Source organism: Sus scrofa, chromosome 9, assembly GCF_054392235.1.
Source record: "Sus scrofa isolate SSC_HxYL_T2T_F1_AM1 chromosome 9, Sscrofa_HxYL_maternal_Yorkshire_Landrace_v2.0, whole genome shotgun sequence".
NCBI classification, from domain to species: Eukaryota; Metazoa; Chordata; class Mammalia; order Artiodactyla; family Suidae; genus Sus; species Sus scrofa.
In genome coordinates this window covers 49,982,544-50,000,492 of record NC_139391.1, presented here as the reverse complement: position 1 = coordinate 50,000,492, position 17,949 = coordinate 49,982,544, and the positions used below count along the sequence as shown (strand labels likewise).

The 17,949-nt window shown below is 41.4% G+C and overlaps 2 protein-coding genes across 5 annotated transcripts in view; one reads left to right on the top strand and one right to left on the bottom strand.

Moving 5' to 3' along the window:
- The window catches only part of BSX (brain specific homeobox), a 233,360-nt gene that overhangs the window by 118,655 nt on the left and 96,756 nt on the right, over positions 1-17,949 (top strand). The gene's annotated exons all lie outside the window — the stretch shown is intronic.
- JHY (junctional cadherin complex regulator) overlaps positions 1-17,949 on the bottom strand; it is a 61,385-nt gene that overhangs the window by 32,436 nt on the left and 11,000 nt on the right. For both annotated transcript variants that reach the window (XM_005667440.3, XM_013979491.3), the window contains exon 3: positions 9,311-9,833. In XM_005667440.3, the coding sequence (XP_005667497.3) occupies positions 9,311-9,833 (523 nt within the window). The remainder of the gene's footprint in view (positions 1-9,310; positions 9,834-17,949) is intronic.

Genomic DNA, 17,949 nt, shown 5'->3' with positions numbered 1-17,949 from the left:
CTAGTCATACACAACACAGGACTATCCACCTTCTCCTTAACTGACTCAGTGGATTAAGGAACACTCTCCAGCCCCTGCATAAGACAACTAACACCCACAGCCAAATGCTCCTGGTTTGCCTTGGGATGCCACTAGTTCAGTTGTGTGTTTACCAAGGAGCTTTTACCTGTGTTCTGAAACCTGTTTATTCCTCTTTTACATGTTAAAAGTATGAACTATTTAAAAATTACATAATCTGGAGAAATCTGAGTGTGAATAGAGAGCTGTGGTTGTCATGAAAACTAGGTTAAATAATTTAGAATGATCCAACAAAGCAAACAGCAAAGTAACAACTGGGGAGGGGGCAAGTGTAAAAGACTAGGGGACCGTCACAGAAATCTGGAAAGATTGTGTTCTTAGGTCGTTTCTAAATACTTCTTAAGTTTTTACTTCACTTTTAAGAAACTGGAAGTGGAAATCATCCATCTTTCAAACTGACGTGAGAAAGATAATGCAAAACTCCAGTCCATAGAATATGTGCTTGCAGGAAGGATGGGCCCCGCAGTAAAAAGTTGGCAAATAGTGTATATTTATTTATTTTTTAATTATTTAATTTTTTTGTCTTTGTAGGGCCACACCCATGGCTTACGGAAGCTCCCAGGCTAGGGGTCGGATCAGGGCTGCAGCTGCAGGCCTACACCAGAGCCACAGCAACGCGGGATCCGCGCCACATCTGCAACCTACGCCACAGCTCACGGCTATGCCAGATCCTTAACCCACTCAGCGAAGCCAGGGATCAAACCTGAGTCCTCATGGATACTAGCTGGGTTTGTTAACCCCTGAGCCATGATGGGAACTCTCAAAATAGTGTATATTTACAAACCTTAAGTGAAAGTAAAGTATTTAAGGTCATCGCCTGTTATATCTGCTTTGAACATTTTATTTGATTAACTGACCAGCTGCCAGTTCCTGACCAGCACCAAGTGGTTCCCACGGTACCCACCAGTCTCTACTTCCTCAGTGTCCTTTCTTACCCTCACGCCATCCCACGTGCTCCCTTTGCCTGCTGCCCACCTCCACCTGTTACCTTCCAATTCTCTCTAAAGAGTCAGTTCAATGGCTGCCTCTTCTGTGAAGCCCTCTCTGACTTCCCCTGACAGAGCTGAGCACGTTTTCTTCCGGGTTCCTTTGGGGCCGCACAAGATGTCTCCAGGAGAGCAATTATCACTTGGCCTTGACTGTTTACTGTCTGCTTCCCACTTGGCCAGAAGCTCCTGAAGAGCAGATACGCAACAGCAAAAACGACCGCTGAATGGCAGCCTTTGGGGGCATTTGCTAAAGAGGCAAAGGATTGTTCCCATCACGGGGCTCTCGACTTTACTTCAGGACAGAGCAGTGTGGCCTGGGTAAGAGCACAGAATTATCGGGGGCACCAGGCACGTTTTTGAAAGCTATCCTCAGATGATTAAGAACATACATGACTGGAGTTCCCGTCATGGCTCAGTGGTTAACGAATCTGACTAGGAACCATGAAGTTGTGGGTTCGATCCCTGGCATCGCTCAGTGGGTTAAGGATCTGGTGTTGCCATGAGCTGTGGTGTAGGTCGCAGGTGTGGCTCAGATCCTGTGTTGCTGTGGCTCTGGCATAGGCTGGCGGCTACAGCTCCAATTCGACCCCTAGCCTGGGAACCTCCATATGCCACGGGTGCGGCCCTAGAAAAAGCAAAAAAAAAAAAAAAAAGAAAGAAAGAAAGAAACATACATGATGAAGCTATCCGTAAAGATTAAGAACATACATGATTAAGTATGTTCAAATTCTGATTTTCAAAAGGGCGTACTTCAGTTATGGGGTAAGTTTTCTTTTCATGGATCCCTCCTCAGTGCCATCAGGTTAATGAAGTGTCACTCTGTAGATCACACAAATTGGTAGTTAAGCAGTAAGTGCCGAATAATGCACACAAGAAGGATGCCTTAAGAAATGTCTTGTATTGAAAAACCATAAAGTTCAATTTAAATTATACTGTCATAAGTGAGTGCTCTTGTAGTGATTGCAGAGGGCAAAATAAAAAAAAAAACACGATCAATCAATGAACATGCACAGAGTACATACTCTGTAGATGAATAATTTTTAAGAGTAGAATATGAGATGTGGGACTCAAAAATACCACAAAATGGGAAGAATTATATAAAAAAGAATTCTGTGTTTCTAACCAAATATAATTAGAAAAGGATGATCATTATTTAAGGTAAAGCTTAATATCACAGACGACCAAAATTTCGCAAAATTCAAAACCATGGAAAAGGAGAGCATTATATCCCTTAGATATTAATCTTACTAGATGACTAAAATTTTACTAGGTGACTAGTCACCCATCAGGTGACTAAATTCAAATCAAGTGCTCAATAGTAAATATGACATTTATAAGGAGCCAGATGTATGCCAAAACATTTACATACCATATCGTATTTGGTTATTTAAATAATCCTGGGTCTGTAGAAGGCGGCAAACATTAGAACTTACTCTAATGTGGAAAACCCAAAGAGCAGCAAGATTTTTAAAAAATGTATCAATGGTAACAACTGGCTCTAATAATAACAGAGCTGAAATCCAGTCTTTTGATGCCAAATTCCAGAGTCAATAGCACAATCTCAAGTTTTTTTTTTTATTGTAAAAATGATAAAATTCTGAACCTCTCCAAAAGTATTTAAAAATTATATATCTTCATCAAAGATTAGAAAGTGTGGAGTTCCCGTCGTGGTGCAGTGGTTAACAAATCCGACTAGGAACCATGAGGTTGCGGGTTCGGTCCCTTGCCTTGCTCAGTGGGTTAAGGATCCGGCGTTGCCGTGAGCTGTGGTGTAGGTTGCAGACGTGGCTCGGATCCCGCGTTGCTGTGGCTCTGGCGTAGGCCGGCGGCTATGGCTCTGATTCGACTCCTAGCCTGGGAACCTCCATATGCCACAGGAGTGGCCCAAGAAATGGCAAAAAGACAAAAGATTAGGAAGGGCTTATGGTATGCCAGGCTCTGGGAATTCAGAGATGAGCTGGCCCCTGTCTTTAGGAGTTTAGAGTCATATAAAGACATACAGACGCATAAACTAAATAGGAAAAACAGTATTGTCACAGGTGGTCCGTTGGATGTTCAGGTGTGAGGGAAGCAGTGGGAGGGAGGTAGAGTGCTCATAAAGGCAGAGGACTTTGAACTGAAATCTCAAAAGGAGGGTGAGATTTTTCCAAGCTAACAAGACAGGGAAGAGTGGTCCATCAGTTGCCCAGGGGAAATGCTGGGTTCTGGGAGATGTGGGTTCCCAGAGGAGGGCTGGAACATAGGATGCAAGGGAAAAGTTCTAAAGGATGAGGCTAAAATGGCAGGAACTTGGCCAGGTCACACAGGGTCACAAGAATTTTATCTTGAAATTACCAGGGAGTCTTCATTAAGCAGCAGATGAATATAATCAGATTTGTACCCAAGAAGAACACTTGTCAAGGCAGTGGAGAAGAAAGAAGGGAAAGAGTTGTGATATGAAATTGTACTTCAAAACTTAAGTGTCAAATATTCATAGTTTCTTATCACCAAACATAAATATCTAAACCATCATCTGAGACCAAATGCAGTTTTTAAAGAAATATTCCCAGTGGATTGGATACATGACTATAGGCTCCTGTCATCCATGGGGCAGTGTTTGATTGACTGGGGACCCTCGGGAGACTGCATGGTGAGTGTGAGGTGTGCCTAAGTGCAACCTTCTTATGGACAGTCTTTTGGCAGTAACATGATAGAATGGGCTGCTAGAGCCTATGGATGTTATCCTTCTGTCAACATTATTCTTATTCTACCTGACATCTCATCCCTTTCATTTTGAGCCACTGTAGTCTGGGGAAAAAAAAAAAAAGTGTTTAGAGGACCTATTCCCAGGTTGGATTCCTTTCTCTTGGCTTAGGGCATGACCAGTGGTAATAACAGCTTCCCTTCACTGAGTCAGGAGCTTTGTGTAAATTCTTCCAATAGCTCTCCAAGGCAGAAATTGACCCCATATAGTAGATGAAGCAGACCAGGTTTGAAGAGTCCCTTTATCAAATATCTAGTGTGTGGTACCACCCAGGACACTGAAGAGCCAGGACTGAATTCATGATTGTCTGAATCCCAAACCTGTGTTCTGCTTGGGTTTCATCTTTTTTCCTACAACATGGTGTTGCCCCTGAGAGAATGCTGCTGCCTAGGCTGAGACCAACCAAAGCTCTCCCCCCAGAGCTCACACAGCCTCCTCTTTCTCATCCATTCACATCTCAACTCTTATGCTGTCCCCTCAGAGAGCCCTTCCCCAAGCACCTCGTTAAACACTCCAGTTACACCCTACTCATTATTAAATAAAGGGGATGCTGTCTCCTTTGAGGTCTTTATCTGTACCTGAAATTGTTCTGTTACATGTTTCTTGCCTGTGTCACAGGACTGGATGTAAGTTCCTTAAAGACCGAGCTGTGCATGTCCTATTTTCTGTTGCATCCCTAGTCCTGAGAAGAGGACTGAGCACACAGTTGCTCAATAAATGTTTGCTGGCTGACTGACCTGCTGTCTCAGTAACAGCCACAAAGATGTGCTGATGCTCAGAATGGGTAGTGGGTGGCACTTTATATTGTCTTGGAGGGTATAGGTCACTGAAGAACCTTTATGTATTCACGTGGCAAAGGATTTGTAATTGAAAGAAATTACAAGGAGGGAACAGAATAACATGTGTAAAGCACAGATTGTCTTTCTCTGAGACCATACTAAATTTTACCTTCATTAGTCTTCAAAGTCACATTAGAGTCGGGATAGAAAGGTAGCTCATTTTCCTAGCAACAGTTTCCTTTAATGGTAGATCATAAATTGGCTCAAATTCTAGTGAGTTTCAGACAAATACTTCTGGCTGCCAAATAAATCATGAATAAAAACAAGCACTGAGTACACCAGCAAAGTTACTGGCCGACCGTGATGCTTAGGTGCCCTCTAGTGTGTGTTGGTTTTTACATCATCTCCTTGCTTTACACATCACATGACCAAGATTTAAAATATTTTTGAAGGTGATTTTTTTTCCAGTGCATTTTAATATTAGATTAACAGAGATATGAAAACTGGTGAAAAGATTGTGGAACAATTGAATTTAAAAATTAATGGTTCTACTCTTGAGCTGTTGTGTACAAGCAAAAGTGCAATTTAGGTGACTGTGAGCCAAGGGGGGATAAAGTTACCAGGGTTCCTACAAAATGCTGTATATTGTCAACACATAGGCATAGGTTTGGAAAGAAGGGATATGAAAAGGTATAAATTTGGTGAAAAGTTGTGTTCCCAATCTGTTCCCCCTCCACTATCTTCAATTAACCACTTATGTATTCTTTCTCACTTTTTTAAAGCATTCTAAGAGAATACAATAGACATATTTTTATTCCTCCCCACTTTTCCGTACTATATACACTTTCCCACAACTTTAACTTCTCTCTTAGTAATAATAAATCCTGATAGGCTTTCTATAACAGTACATAGGGAACATCTCATTTTTAAAAATATTTATTTATTTATATTTTAGGGCCACACCCACTGCCTATGGAGGTTCCCAGGCTAGGGGTCAAATCAGAACTGTAGCTGCTGGCCTACACCACAGCCACAGCAACACAGGATCTGAGCCGCCTCTGTGACCTACACCACAGCTCATGGCAACGCCAGATCCTTAACCCACTGAGCAAGGCCAGGGATAGAACCTGTGTTCTCATGGAAGCTAGTCAGATTCATTTCCCCTGAGCCATGATGGGAACTCCCTCATTTTTTTTTAACAGCTACAGTGTACTCTGTTATATGGATTTCTTATAATTTATAAGAAAGTCCCCAAATGATAGCCATCTGGGTTCTTTCTAATCTTTTGCTCTTACAAATAAGGATGAAATGAATGATTCTGTACAAGGGTTATTTTGCAACTGCACACACATAATTAGGAAACATTTCTGGGAGCGGAAAATGTTGGGTCAAAATTTTAAAATAATAATGACTAACAGTTATACACTGATGGCTCTAAGCCAGGCATTAATTTAAGCACCCTTTCTATATTATTTAATTTTCTTTATAATCCTGTGAGGAAGGTACTATTATTATCTTCATTTTAAAGGAGCAGAGAAGTTAATCTGTTCAAGGTCAGACAGCTAGCAGGTGGCCTTGTCAGCCACCCTGGTTTGAAAACCTGTACTCTTGGCCATTCTGCTTTACTTTCTCAAGGAGTGTATGTAGCATTTGCACTTTAAGTAGATACTAACAAATTGTCCCCCATGCTAGTTATTCCAATTTATTCTCTCACTACCTTGACTATACTTTTTTGTCCATAGGTTCATCAAACTTTGGGAACTCTGTTGGTTTAACTGTAGATGAAAAATGGAAACCCAATGTAGTAGTATTTCATGATTCTCTTATACTGACCAAAGCTGGGTATCTTTTCATATGTTTAATAGCCACATGTATTAAATTTTCTGTGAATTAGCTATTCATATCTTTTGTGAATTACTATATTGGGATAGTGGTCTTTTTCTTATTGACTTCTAGGAGCTCTCTATATATTAGAGCTATTATTGTTTGTGATATGAGTAAGAAATATTTTCGCTAGTGCTTTATGTTTTGGTTTTCTTATGCTTTTTTCTTGCAGAAGCTTTTGATATTTATGTACAGTTGGCCCTTGAATAAAGTGGGAGTGAGGGACACTGACCTCCACAGTTGAAAATCCATGTGTAACTTTACCATTGGTCCTCCATATCTGCAGTTCTGTATCTGTGAATTAAGCCAACCAAAAATTGTGTAGTACTGTAGTATGTATATATTTTTAAAAATCTGTAAATAAGTGGACAGATCAAACCAATGTTGCTCAAGGGTCAACTGGAGTCAAATGTATCAATCTTTTGTAGATTCTGAATTTTGAATAATTTCATGGTAATATAAGAATTTTCCTGTTCTTTCCCTAGAATTTTTACTACTAAAATTTTAATTTCTAAAAATTAAGTTCTAAAAGTTTAATTTCTAAAAAATTAAGTATTCAATCCATTTAGTATTTATCTTGCTATACGATATAAGCTGTAGATACAACTTCATTTTTTCCAAAATGTCTATCCAGTTGTTTTATTGAATAACCCATAATTTCCTCACTGACTTGAGGTCCTGCCTTTATCAAATCATAATATCAGATCACATAGTCTTACCCTAATTTGTTCTCTTTCTAGACTTTCTGTTTCATTCTTCTATTTTTGTCTGTATAAATATTAAATATTACCCTACTATTTATTTAAGCTTGAAATATACTATCCTATCTAGTAGAGCTAGATTCTTGCATGACAATTTCCAGAGCTTGCTTTATTATTCTTGCCTATTTTTAATGTGAACTTAGTAATCAGCTTTTCAAGTTTTATCTTTTTATTTTTATTTTTTAAAAAGGCTGACATATTTACTGGGATGTTGTGAACTTCTTAGACTTACTTTCAAATCTTCCCAAATACAATACACTGCTTAAGACCCCGTCTGATTCAACTGGGCATGGGTAGCTTGCAACAAAATAATGTGTTAAAAACCTGGGTTGGAGTTCCCATCATGGTGCAGTGGTTAACGAATCCGACTAGGAACCATGAGGTTGTGGGTTCGGTCCCTGGCCTCACTCAGTGGGTTAAGGATCCGGCATTGCCATGAGCTGTGGTGTAGGTTGCAGATGCAGCTCGATCCCGCGTTGCTGTGGCTCTGGCGTAGGCCGGTGGCTACAGCTCCGATTAGACCCCTAGCCTGGGCACCTCCATATGCCGTGGGTGCGGCCCCAGAAAAGGCAAAAAAAAAGACAAAACAAACAAACAAACCCAAAAAAAACCTGGGTTTTCTTGGCTGTGCAATGGTAATTGACATTTATTCATTCACTTAACAACAGAGGTCATTTACCTGTTAAATATTTCTAGTTGTAAGACATTTTCCATCTCTTTCAAAGAAATTAGTGGAGGAAAATAGATTTTCAAGTAATGAAAACCTGTCCTAGTCTAAGAGTAATTGTTGGCTATAAACACTTTTCACAGAATTTATTTATATATATTTAAAAATGAGCAACCAAGCAAAATTCCAAATTTCACATAAGTTTTATGGAAAAAAGCATATTAACAACTAAAACTGGGTCCAAAAATGTTGAAAATTCTGTTTGAAGCCAGCTAAGTATTTGTTTTGATCATCAAATCTACCACACCCACTCCTTTGTCCTATTATTAGTTACAAAGGCAAGGGTGTGACAGAATCTTCCAAGACCACAGAAAAAGCTTATCAATTAAAAAAAAGAAGGACAAATGTTCACCCATCTCACCCCTCTCTTTCCATCAGAAAATACTTACAGGTTAGAACAGGTTAGAGCACTCTGAATAAAACCATTTCAAATTTGGAAGAGGTCAAAGGACATCCCTAAATATAGTGAAATTCCCTCTCCTTCATATTTGAAAATGATCTCACATCAGTGAATGATGAATTTCAAGTTGTTTCCCCAGTAACAGTGGAGGCACCAATCCTGCCACCGTATTTTCCAAGTCCATGAACACACCACTAGGAGGTGGGCTGATGTGATCTTTATTTGCGCCCATAAAGAGAACTAAGTTTACTGACTCTGACGGGTTTTGAATTTATTACCTGGGATAGAATTTACCCTCGAAGTGATCAGATGAGAAAGGGAGGGCGCTTAATCTAATACTGCATTTTAGAGATGGAGAGACTAAAGTTTAATCACATCTCATCACTTGCACAGGATAAAAGATGTGTGCAGTGCTCATCAATGGGAGTTGGAAAGGTAATTGAAACACCCCAGGTACTCTGTCCCCTCCCGATGCCGCCCAATATGTATACAGAATCCGAGTTGAGAATCACTTCTGTTTGTGAGTTCCTGATAGTGTGTCATATCACCTCCAACATAATGGAGAAAAGAATTCAATAGGGTTGAAAACCAGTGGCTTAGCGGAAACAAAAGCAACCAACACAGGGAATCAAACCATCAGCCCCGTATTTTATCTAATGGAGTATACAGTATAAAAAAAATTTCTGTGAGTTCCCTGAATGGAAACATTCCGGGACTAATAATTGATTTCCAGCACTCTAAGCCATTGACGGCTTTTATTTCGCTCTTAAGCATTTGTGGAATAATTTCCCCCTTCTTCAAAGAGGGGCAAGGCATAGGGAGTTTGTTTTACTCAGCCCTGTGGTGACAGTGACATCACCATGCCAAAGGCAGTGATATCCAGCCATTTCAAATAGAGGCAAATGCAAGGCAGATGCTGGGAAGGGATTTTTAAGTAGCCTCTACATACCTGTTCTGGGTGAGTGTCCCCCCTTTTTTTATGGTGAAGTTGAAGATAGGAGTCCATTTTTGGAGTGGGTAACCCCAATGTCAGCTTGTTTTTTTCCACGAAGTATTGTCTGGACTTCCTTCGCCGAGGGCCCCGGGATCCTGGCAGGAACACTTCACTGTGTGAACTTGAACTCTTCAAGTATTGAGAGAGGTCACTGGACTTCTCCTGCTGGTCACTGTCACTCCCCTCCGAAAACAGCTCGCTGCGGTGATGGGCGACACGCTCGTAGTTTGGGCTTACGAATTCACTTCCAAGTAAGGAGGCTGTGCTCTGTGGGCTCTTTTTCTGTTTCCCGTTCCCCCCTGAGAGTTCCATCGAAGCCTCCTTGGAAGGGTAGAGGGGACCCAGAGTCATATTTTCCATTGAGCTGCCTGCAGACTCTGGCGATGCTTCCACTGCCAGCAACCTTCCCTCCTTGTTCTTACTCTTCCAGTTTGGGTCATATCGGAGGTCTGAGTATTTGTCTTCTGTGGGTTGTTGGCTGTCCAAAGCAAAAAAAGAAATGTCACATCCTTAGATCCAAATAGATTTACTCATTCTATTTAGCTGATCATCTTATTTGAACTCAATCTTTCTCCTACAATTTTTCCTTTCACTGTCCACATGTGAAAGACACATCTCAGGCTCACACTAGACCTCCACACTACACATCAGGGCAAAAAGTTGTAATTATCTAAGTTCATTGAAACGCGGAATGAAAAGAGGGGACGGTCAATTTCTAAATGCCAGAAAACAGCCGAAAAACAAATGTTTATAGCAGTAAACCAGTGACTCACTACAGTTAAAGGAAGGCTCTTAGGCAATTATATAAGTCGTATAAGCAATAAAGCTGCTGAAGATAAAATTGATTTTGCACTTAGCTGGTGATATGCGCATGTAGCTGTCTATTTAGGAAGGGAAATTCAACTGTTGCCCAGACAACATCTCAGTCTGCTCCTTTTGTGGGAGGAAAGCAAGGTTAACCCGACTGATCGCCTCCACAGGTTCATTTTCCTTTGTCAGTGGTTTTACTTGTCACTTCATTTTGTCTTTGTGGATTTTATCACACGTGCTACCAGAAAGGTCCCTAGCATTTGGAATCAGCCGATGGCTCACTGACGGTGCTCAGCTCACGTCCTTTGGTCCTCAGGTCTCTGTAGACAAAACTCAGTGCACAGGTCAGCAGGGCTTTGAGCTGTTAGGATGGCCCTCTCTTAATGAAAGGTTAAGTAAGCATAGGGGCCTGCCTGAGGGGAGTGAACTAGTCCATAATCAGTATGCATGACCCCAAATAAAGTCCTTCCTTTTCCCCAGGACAATCTCAATTTGTAAAGCACCTCCTAGCCTTAACCAAAAAAGAAAAAAAATTCGGGTAATATGGCATATTTAATGGCCCCTTTGATCTTCAAAAGCTAAATGGGAGAGATTTTCCTTCCTTGAGCACAGTAGATGCAATCCTCTAATCAAAAAGAAAATGTAAATCATCCAGGCCTTTTATGCTATTTGATATTCCCGTTTACAGAGGACATCATTTTATGCTGGGTAAACAAACTAATGGTTCCTCTAATGCTAATTCAGTCTTCTTAATGTGGACCTAGATTTCTTTGATTTGATGTAAAGCAAAAACCAGAGCAGAAAGCCCCAACTCCCATGTCTTGTTAAATTGTCACTTTGAATTTTTAGTTCACATAATAAGATGGAACACTTCTTGGGATGGGCTGCTCTTTCTTTTCCACCAAGGGAAGAGATGTGAACTTCTCTTCTGGCAACGTGCCTCAGTGGAGAGGTCCGTGACGGTGAGGACATCAACATCAAATTATGCGACTCGCCACTCCTGAAACTCCACAGGCTCCCTGCCACTGGGGCTTCGAGGTTTCCCTGTGTGATGTCCCCTCCCGTGTTTCTGGCCCTGCTTTCTCTTGGCTCAAAAGGTCCCTGGGCATGTGCTGTACCAGGGGCGGGAAGGAGTCCAGCAGGGCTCAATCTGGGCTTGGGACTGGCGAGACCGGGGCTCAAGGTCTGGGTCTGTCTATTGGCTGGTAAACCATGTCATCTCCAAGCCCGTTTCTCTCATCTGTAAGTAGGGGTTGATTCTGTTTGTTCAGTTGATTTCTCAGGATCACGGAAAATCAAAATGAGGACTTATCATGTTCCGTGTTTGTGCCTATTTCGCTTTTCACCATGGCAACCTTGTCTCCTCACCTAGTTAAGGTCCTGGGCAGCAAGGACTGAGGGTCCTCCTTTCTTCTTTCTTCCCTGACCTCTGCCCTGTGCTATGTGGACAGAGAAGGCAAGACGTGTTGCTTGAATCAATACCTCAGCATTAGATATTTATTTTTTGAAAACTCACAACAGTAGCAAATGAGAATCTAAACATACAGAAAAGCTTCCTGCATCGGACCAAATCAGTAAATGATTTCAGGCCTTATCTGTGCTCAGTTCAGCGGTGGTTGGTTAGGTGGGGAAGAAAAGATGAAAGTAAATCAAGTACATAAAGACATAAAGATGTTTTGAAATGAAGAAAGGTGCTGTTTCCCCACATCTGTGATATTTTCAAAGGCAAAAGTGAATTCCACTCTCCTCGTTCATTCATTCCCTTGATTTGACAGAATTTAACTTTCCTTGTTCATTTGTTCGCTCATTGATTCTGCAGACATTCACCGAGCACGTACTAAGTTAGGGGGGTTAGTGGTGAGCTCACAGCCTGGTCGGGGGATACAGACCAGGAAACAAGCCATTTACTGCCAGAGTGATGAGGGTCCCGATGGGAGCACGGGGCCCTCGGGACTCGGGACCTGAGACATCCAGCCCCATCTTGGGAGGAGGGAGAGCTTTCTGAAGGAAGAGATGGCTTTGCTGAGACCGAAGGCTGAGGAGGGTTAAGCCAGGCTGAGGAAACACCATGTAAAAAGGAACAGAGGGGGAGAGAGAACCTGGGGCTTTCAGAGAACAAAGCCTGCACGGATAAAAAGGAGGGTGGGGGGTAGAGCTCGGGGTTAAGCAGAGGTGCGATCTTGAAGGGCTTGGTAAACTCACTGAAGGGTTTGGCTTAACTATATTAACTTGAGAGTGTGGTTTTAATTTAGCAAAAATCATTTAATTAGAGAACAAAGATATCATAGTAAGACATAAATACTTGGCGAGATGAAGCGATGAGTTTTTAGAAGGGGTTAAGTACAGAGGCTGTAAGGTTTTGCAGGGGTGGAGGGTTTAGAATAGGTAGCCCTCTGCACTATTTAAAGCAGGAGTTGGTAACCTTTAAAAGCCACACGTCCTAGGGGGGCCACTGTCCTGCGGCTTTTCTGCGGTGGGTTGTAGAGTCCTGGCTTTGGGAAGACAGTACATATTAGCACAGGCTGATCTAGGGAGTGCTAATAGGAAATCTCCAGTTTTTCCCTTTGAACAACCCCCTGGGGACATGCTATCATTATGCCCAATTAATAGATGAGGGAACTAAGGTTGGGTGAGCTTACGTACCTTTTCAAAGGTCACAGAGCTAACAAGGGCTGAAGCCAGGATAGAGACCCTGGCAGTCTGTCCTGGGTACTGGCTCCTAACCTACTCATCCTATTTCATGCAGCCAGCCCCAGCGGTAAAGCAGGTGTTTTTGCAGGGCCTGCCTTATGGGAGTTAGAGAATCAGTCAATCAGTTAGCCAGTCAACAAATTTGTGGTGAGTGGCTCCGCAGGTACTAGGCAATGGAGGTGAGTGATGAGCAAAATGGAAGCAGGCAGATGGATCTGGCCGCCTAGTGAGGGAGACAGGCTGATGAATCTTACGTCCCAAGGGCAACAGTCAAGAACTAAACTAGATGCGGAAAGAAATACAAAATGTTATGGGTGTTTAAAATGGGAGGACAGACCTTGTTGAATGAATGAAAATATGTCCGCGTCTTATTTGCAGGTCCAAGTGATAGATGATATTTCAAAGTCCTTTCCCACCCTCTTATTCTAGGATCTTATGATGAGCTCATAAAAGGGTCCTGTGAGGCATGCCCACTCTTTTTAACAAACAGGGAGTTGTCAATAGTCGAAGGAAATGAAGTCCCTGACTTCCACCTTTGCAGTTTTCCTAAGAAAACTGGCCATTGGACTGCTCACCAGATTTAATAGCATCAGCTGATGATGGCATAACATCCATAATCACAGACTCCCCTCAGCTATGTGGAATAAACGATATGGAGTATTTTAGTTCTGAGAAGCAGTGTGGCACAAGTCGAAGGACAAGGGCCCTGGAATCAGACTACTTGCCCTGAATTCCTGGTGCCAGCAGTTACTTCCCTGTGCCTCGGCTTCCTCATCAATAAAACGGGGATGATAATAGTACTTCCCTAAAAAAATAAGAGTACCCAGCTCATGGTTGCTGAGACTATTGAGCAGATCCATATACATAAATGTGCTTAGAATTATGTCTTGGCACAGAGTAAGGACGGTCCCAGTAAGGACCGCTATAAAAGCTCCACCCCTGGTCCCTGCTTGCTGTGTGTGTGTGTGTTGCATTCTGCCACCACGACACAACATTCGTGTGTATTGTGTCTCCTGCTGATGGAGCTCAAGGGAGTCTCCTCTCCCTAGGGCTTAAGTTATTTCCAAGATGAAAAGTTGTCTTCGGATGCACTAAGTGGCACCTAAGTGGCTGGAAGAACCAACACTTATCTTAAAAAATCCAATTTTTTACCATGACCTAGGCAGCATGGAAAGTCTGTTTGAACTGTAATTTAGGAAATGGGATTAAGAAATGTCAGTGTTTCCACATGATGAGATATTTTAACAACTGCTGAAAGATGATGAAGAAGATGAACCTGGGAGAATTCAATTACTTTAGGCCTTCAAAAAGAGCCGTCATTTCTAGCCTCTCAACAAATTGCCATTCTTAGGTGCCCAGAGAAGCAGCATCACATGCCCTGGAAAAGATGGATGTTTTAAGTGAAACCTCGAAAATACAGAGGGGTTTGAAACATCAGCTGTAATGAGTGGCTTTGGCTAAGAGAAACGTTTCTCAAAGAGGTTCTCTAATAATGTGTATTTACAAGATTAGAATTAGAAGACACGGTTCTTCTAAGAGCTTTAATGACACCACGCTGTGCACACCTGCAATGGCTATCTTCAACCGGCCCCCTTTCTCCCCTTTTGGATGGCAACCATATGTCGAGATAAATGGGAGGTTATGTTTTACAAACTCCTGAGCACGGAAAGCTGTAATACTTCAGAGAAACAAACCTAATGGTTGAAACAGAACATGATACTAAAGAACCCCATTGTTCTGAGCTTGTGTGCTGAGCAGCTCAATTGTGTTGTGTGGTCCAGGTCAACACACTGGAACAAGATGAGTGTGAAGAGCTCCTTCATCGGGGATCATCTGTACACAAAACACGCACCCCATTTCCTCCCCCCACTCGATGAGAAGGTTACGCAGACAATGCACACACAACTCTTTTGTTGCTGTTCAGACAACAGATGCCAGGTCTGCCCTTCAGATGCCCAGGTTAGGGACGGATGCAGAGAGGAAGGGGAGGGCGAGCTCACGTGTGTACCATCCTCTTTGGGGGCTCTAATGGACCAGATTTGAGCACTGACTGTGACAACTTCAAACCAAATAAAATCAAATCTCCATTTAACGAAGAGCCTCATATTCACTTTAGTATTCAATTCAAAAATTACTAAAATTAGAGCATGTTTCTAGTACAATTAACATCCTTTGCACTCATAATAAAATATTCAATAACTGGCCATTTTGCCTGTCGAGGAGGTGAATAAAAGCATTGCTATTAATCATTTAGCAGTTATTTATTTGCCACTTTATTTTAAGTAGGCAGTTAAATTGAAACTGCACATGTTATTATTGATTTAGGTTTAATTTAATCCTTTTAAACAGAACAATTATTCTCAATTTATATGCCATTAAATCTTTTCTGCATATGAACAGCAAATTCAATTTCTGTTTAAGTGTAAAGCTTTTAATGCTTCTTTAAGGAGCTATAAAACTGACAATTGTTTCCAAGGTTTCTGAATTCTGTGCTCATCTTAATCTTTTTATCAACGGCTTTTAAGTAAATAAAATGAAATAAACCCAAAGGATTAAAAAATCACTTTTGCAAGTATGAAATAAAACGGTTCCACGGATATACAGAAATGCTTCGGGGAGGTTATTTACAACCCAGAAAATTTCATTTAATGTAGGCATTTATTCTGCTAAAAAAAAGTAAACATTTTAATAGAAGAAAGGTAGTTTAATGAACCAAAGGCCAAAGACTATTTATAGAAACACACACAAGTGAAGCAGCTGGATTGTTATCTGGTGAATTTTATTTACTGCAATTATACAGTTTAACCATTCAAAGTCCCTTCTTATTCTCGGGACAACAGATTTATGGCTGCAAAATAACAGCTATTTGCCCTGCGTTCTTATTAGTATCAGTCTTGATTCAAGGACAATCTGTGAGTTAAATGAAAATAAATTATCTAAAGAGGGCATGCTAGTAACTGCAATGTAATATTTTAGTACCTTGTTTCTATTAAGATTATCTTACGTGAAACAATGGCTGCATCTTCGCAAGGAATATACTGTACTGCACGGTACATATTTAGAGACATAATTCCTCTCATCCAGTGAGAGTTTACAATGCTCATGCCAGACATTTTCCACAGAGGGCTTGGATATTCTTTTCATTTTCCAGAAATGAAATAGTGGTTAAAAGGCAGGGACTCAGAGTTACAACATTTCCAGGTGCTTTTACTTTCTTTAGATAGAGTTTCTTGTAATTTATTATTTATTTACTTATTTATTTTTGTTTTTCAGGGCCACACCTGCAGCATATGGAGGTTCCCAGGCTAGGGGTTGAATCTGAGCTACAGCTGCCAGCCTACACCACAGCCACAGCAACATGGGATCTGAGCTGAGTTTGCGACTTACACCAGAGCTCATGGCAATGCCCGATCCTTAACCCACTGAGCGAGGCCGGGGATCGAACCCATGTCCTCATGGACGCCAGTTGGGTTCATTAACCACTGAGCCATGACAGGAACTACAGTTTATTGTAATTTAAATGCCAGATATTAACAACATTAGAATACACAGTAGCTGTGATGTCATAGGAAAAGCACTGGACAGGTCTTGACACTTGGGTCCTGGTCCAGGTTTCTGCCACTGTGTTAACTTGAGTGAGTTTCTCATCCACTCTAAGTTTCAGGGTCCTCCTTTGTACAATAAGGAATAGACTGATCTTTAAGAGCCCTAAGAGTTAGCTCTCAGAATCCACTATTTTTAAAATTGAATTGGGCCTATCATGCAAAACTTAGCAATGTATATAAATGTTGAAAAACATACTTATTTTAAATTCAATCCATTAAAAAATTATAGTTACCAAAGATTTCTATATTTTCTAATTTACCTGGGAGTGGAAACAGACGAATACAGTGAAGGTCATGACTTAAAAGTCCCCTTTGTCACTTGGTTATAGTCTTCCTAATCCTCTTGATAAACTCACAGGATTGTAAGTGACATAAATTTTGAGGATGCTTTGTGAGGTGTCAAACTCACTATTTATTATTTTAACACAGGAATGTGTCCCCATTTGGAAATAACTAGAAAGGAACCAGGGGTTGTCTCCTAAGGCAATCAAACCCTCAGCGTCACGGTGGCTTTAGCATTTCTGGAGGGGACCCTGCCTCTAATAGACATGATCTATGCCCATGCACATGCTCTACCTCCTCCTCTGACTGTTCGTTTGTTCGGATGGCACCAGGCCTGCTCAAGGAACACCTCAGGCTTTGACTGCAGCACAGTCTGTGAGCACGTGAACACAAAACAGCAATGACTAGTATCTACGACCAGTCACTCCTCTGATATAACCACCCCCATGTGATCAGAAATGAATAACCAAAATGCTTGTAGCTATCCCAAAATGCTGTGAGAAACCCTTAGAATGGGGCATATAGCATAATGTATTTGAAAGAGGTTGGCCAGGAGTTCTTGCTATGGAACAACAGGATTGCTGGTATCTTGGGAGCATTGGGATGCAGGTTCAATCTCCAGCCCAGCACAGTGGGTTAAGGATCTGGTGTTGCCGCTGCTACGGCCTAGGTGGATCTGAACCCTGGCTAGGAACTCCATATGCTGTGGGAAGGCCACAAAGAAAAAGAAAGAGGTTGGCCAGCCAGTGGCCTTAAAGTGAAAATCGATCTAATCAGAGAATAGAAAACAACATGGCTAAATGTTGCTAGAAGCCAATAGAATGAAAGCTAACCTCTGGAAGCTCTCAGAATGTTCCTAATAATACCACAGTATTAGACCTGGCCTCAAGTGTCATCTTTCCTAACTGGAGGAAAACAAACAAACAAACAAACAAACAGACGCTACAACACTTAGGAGAGGTAGTAGTTTCTTGTCAGCTTAAATATTACAAAAATAAACAAATGGGACTTCATTAAACTTAAAAGTTTCTGCACAGCAAAGGAAACCCTAAAGGAAACAAAAAGATAACCCAGAGAATGGGAGAAAATATTTGCAAATGAAGCGACTGCCAAGGGATTAATCTCCAAAATTTATAAACACTTCCTACAGATCAATACCAAAAAAACAACCCCATCAAAAAATGGGCAGAAAATCTAAACAGATGA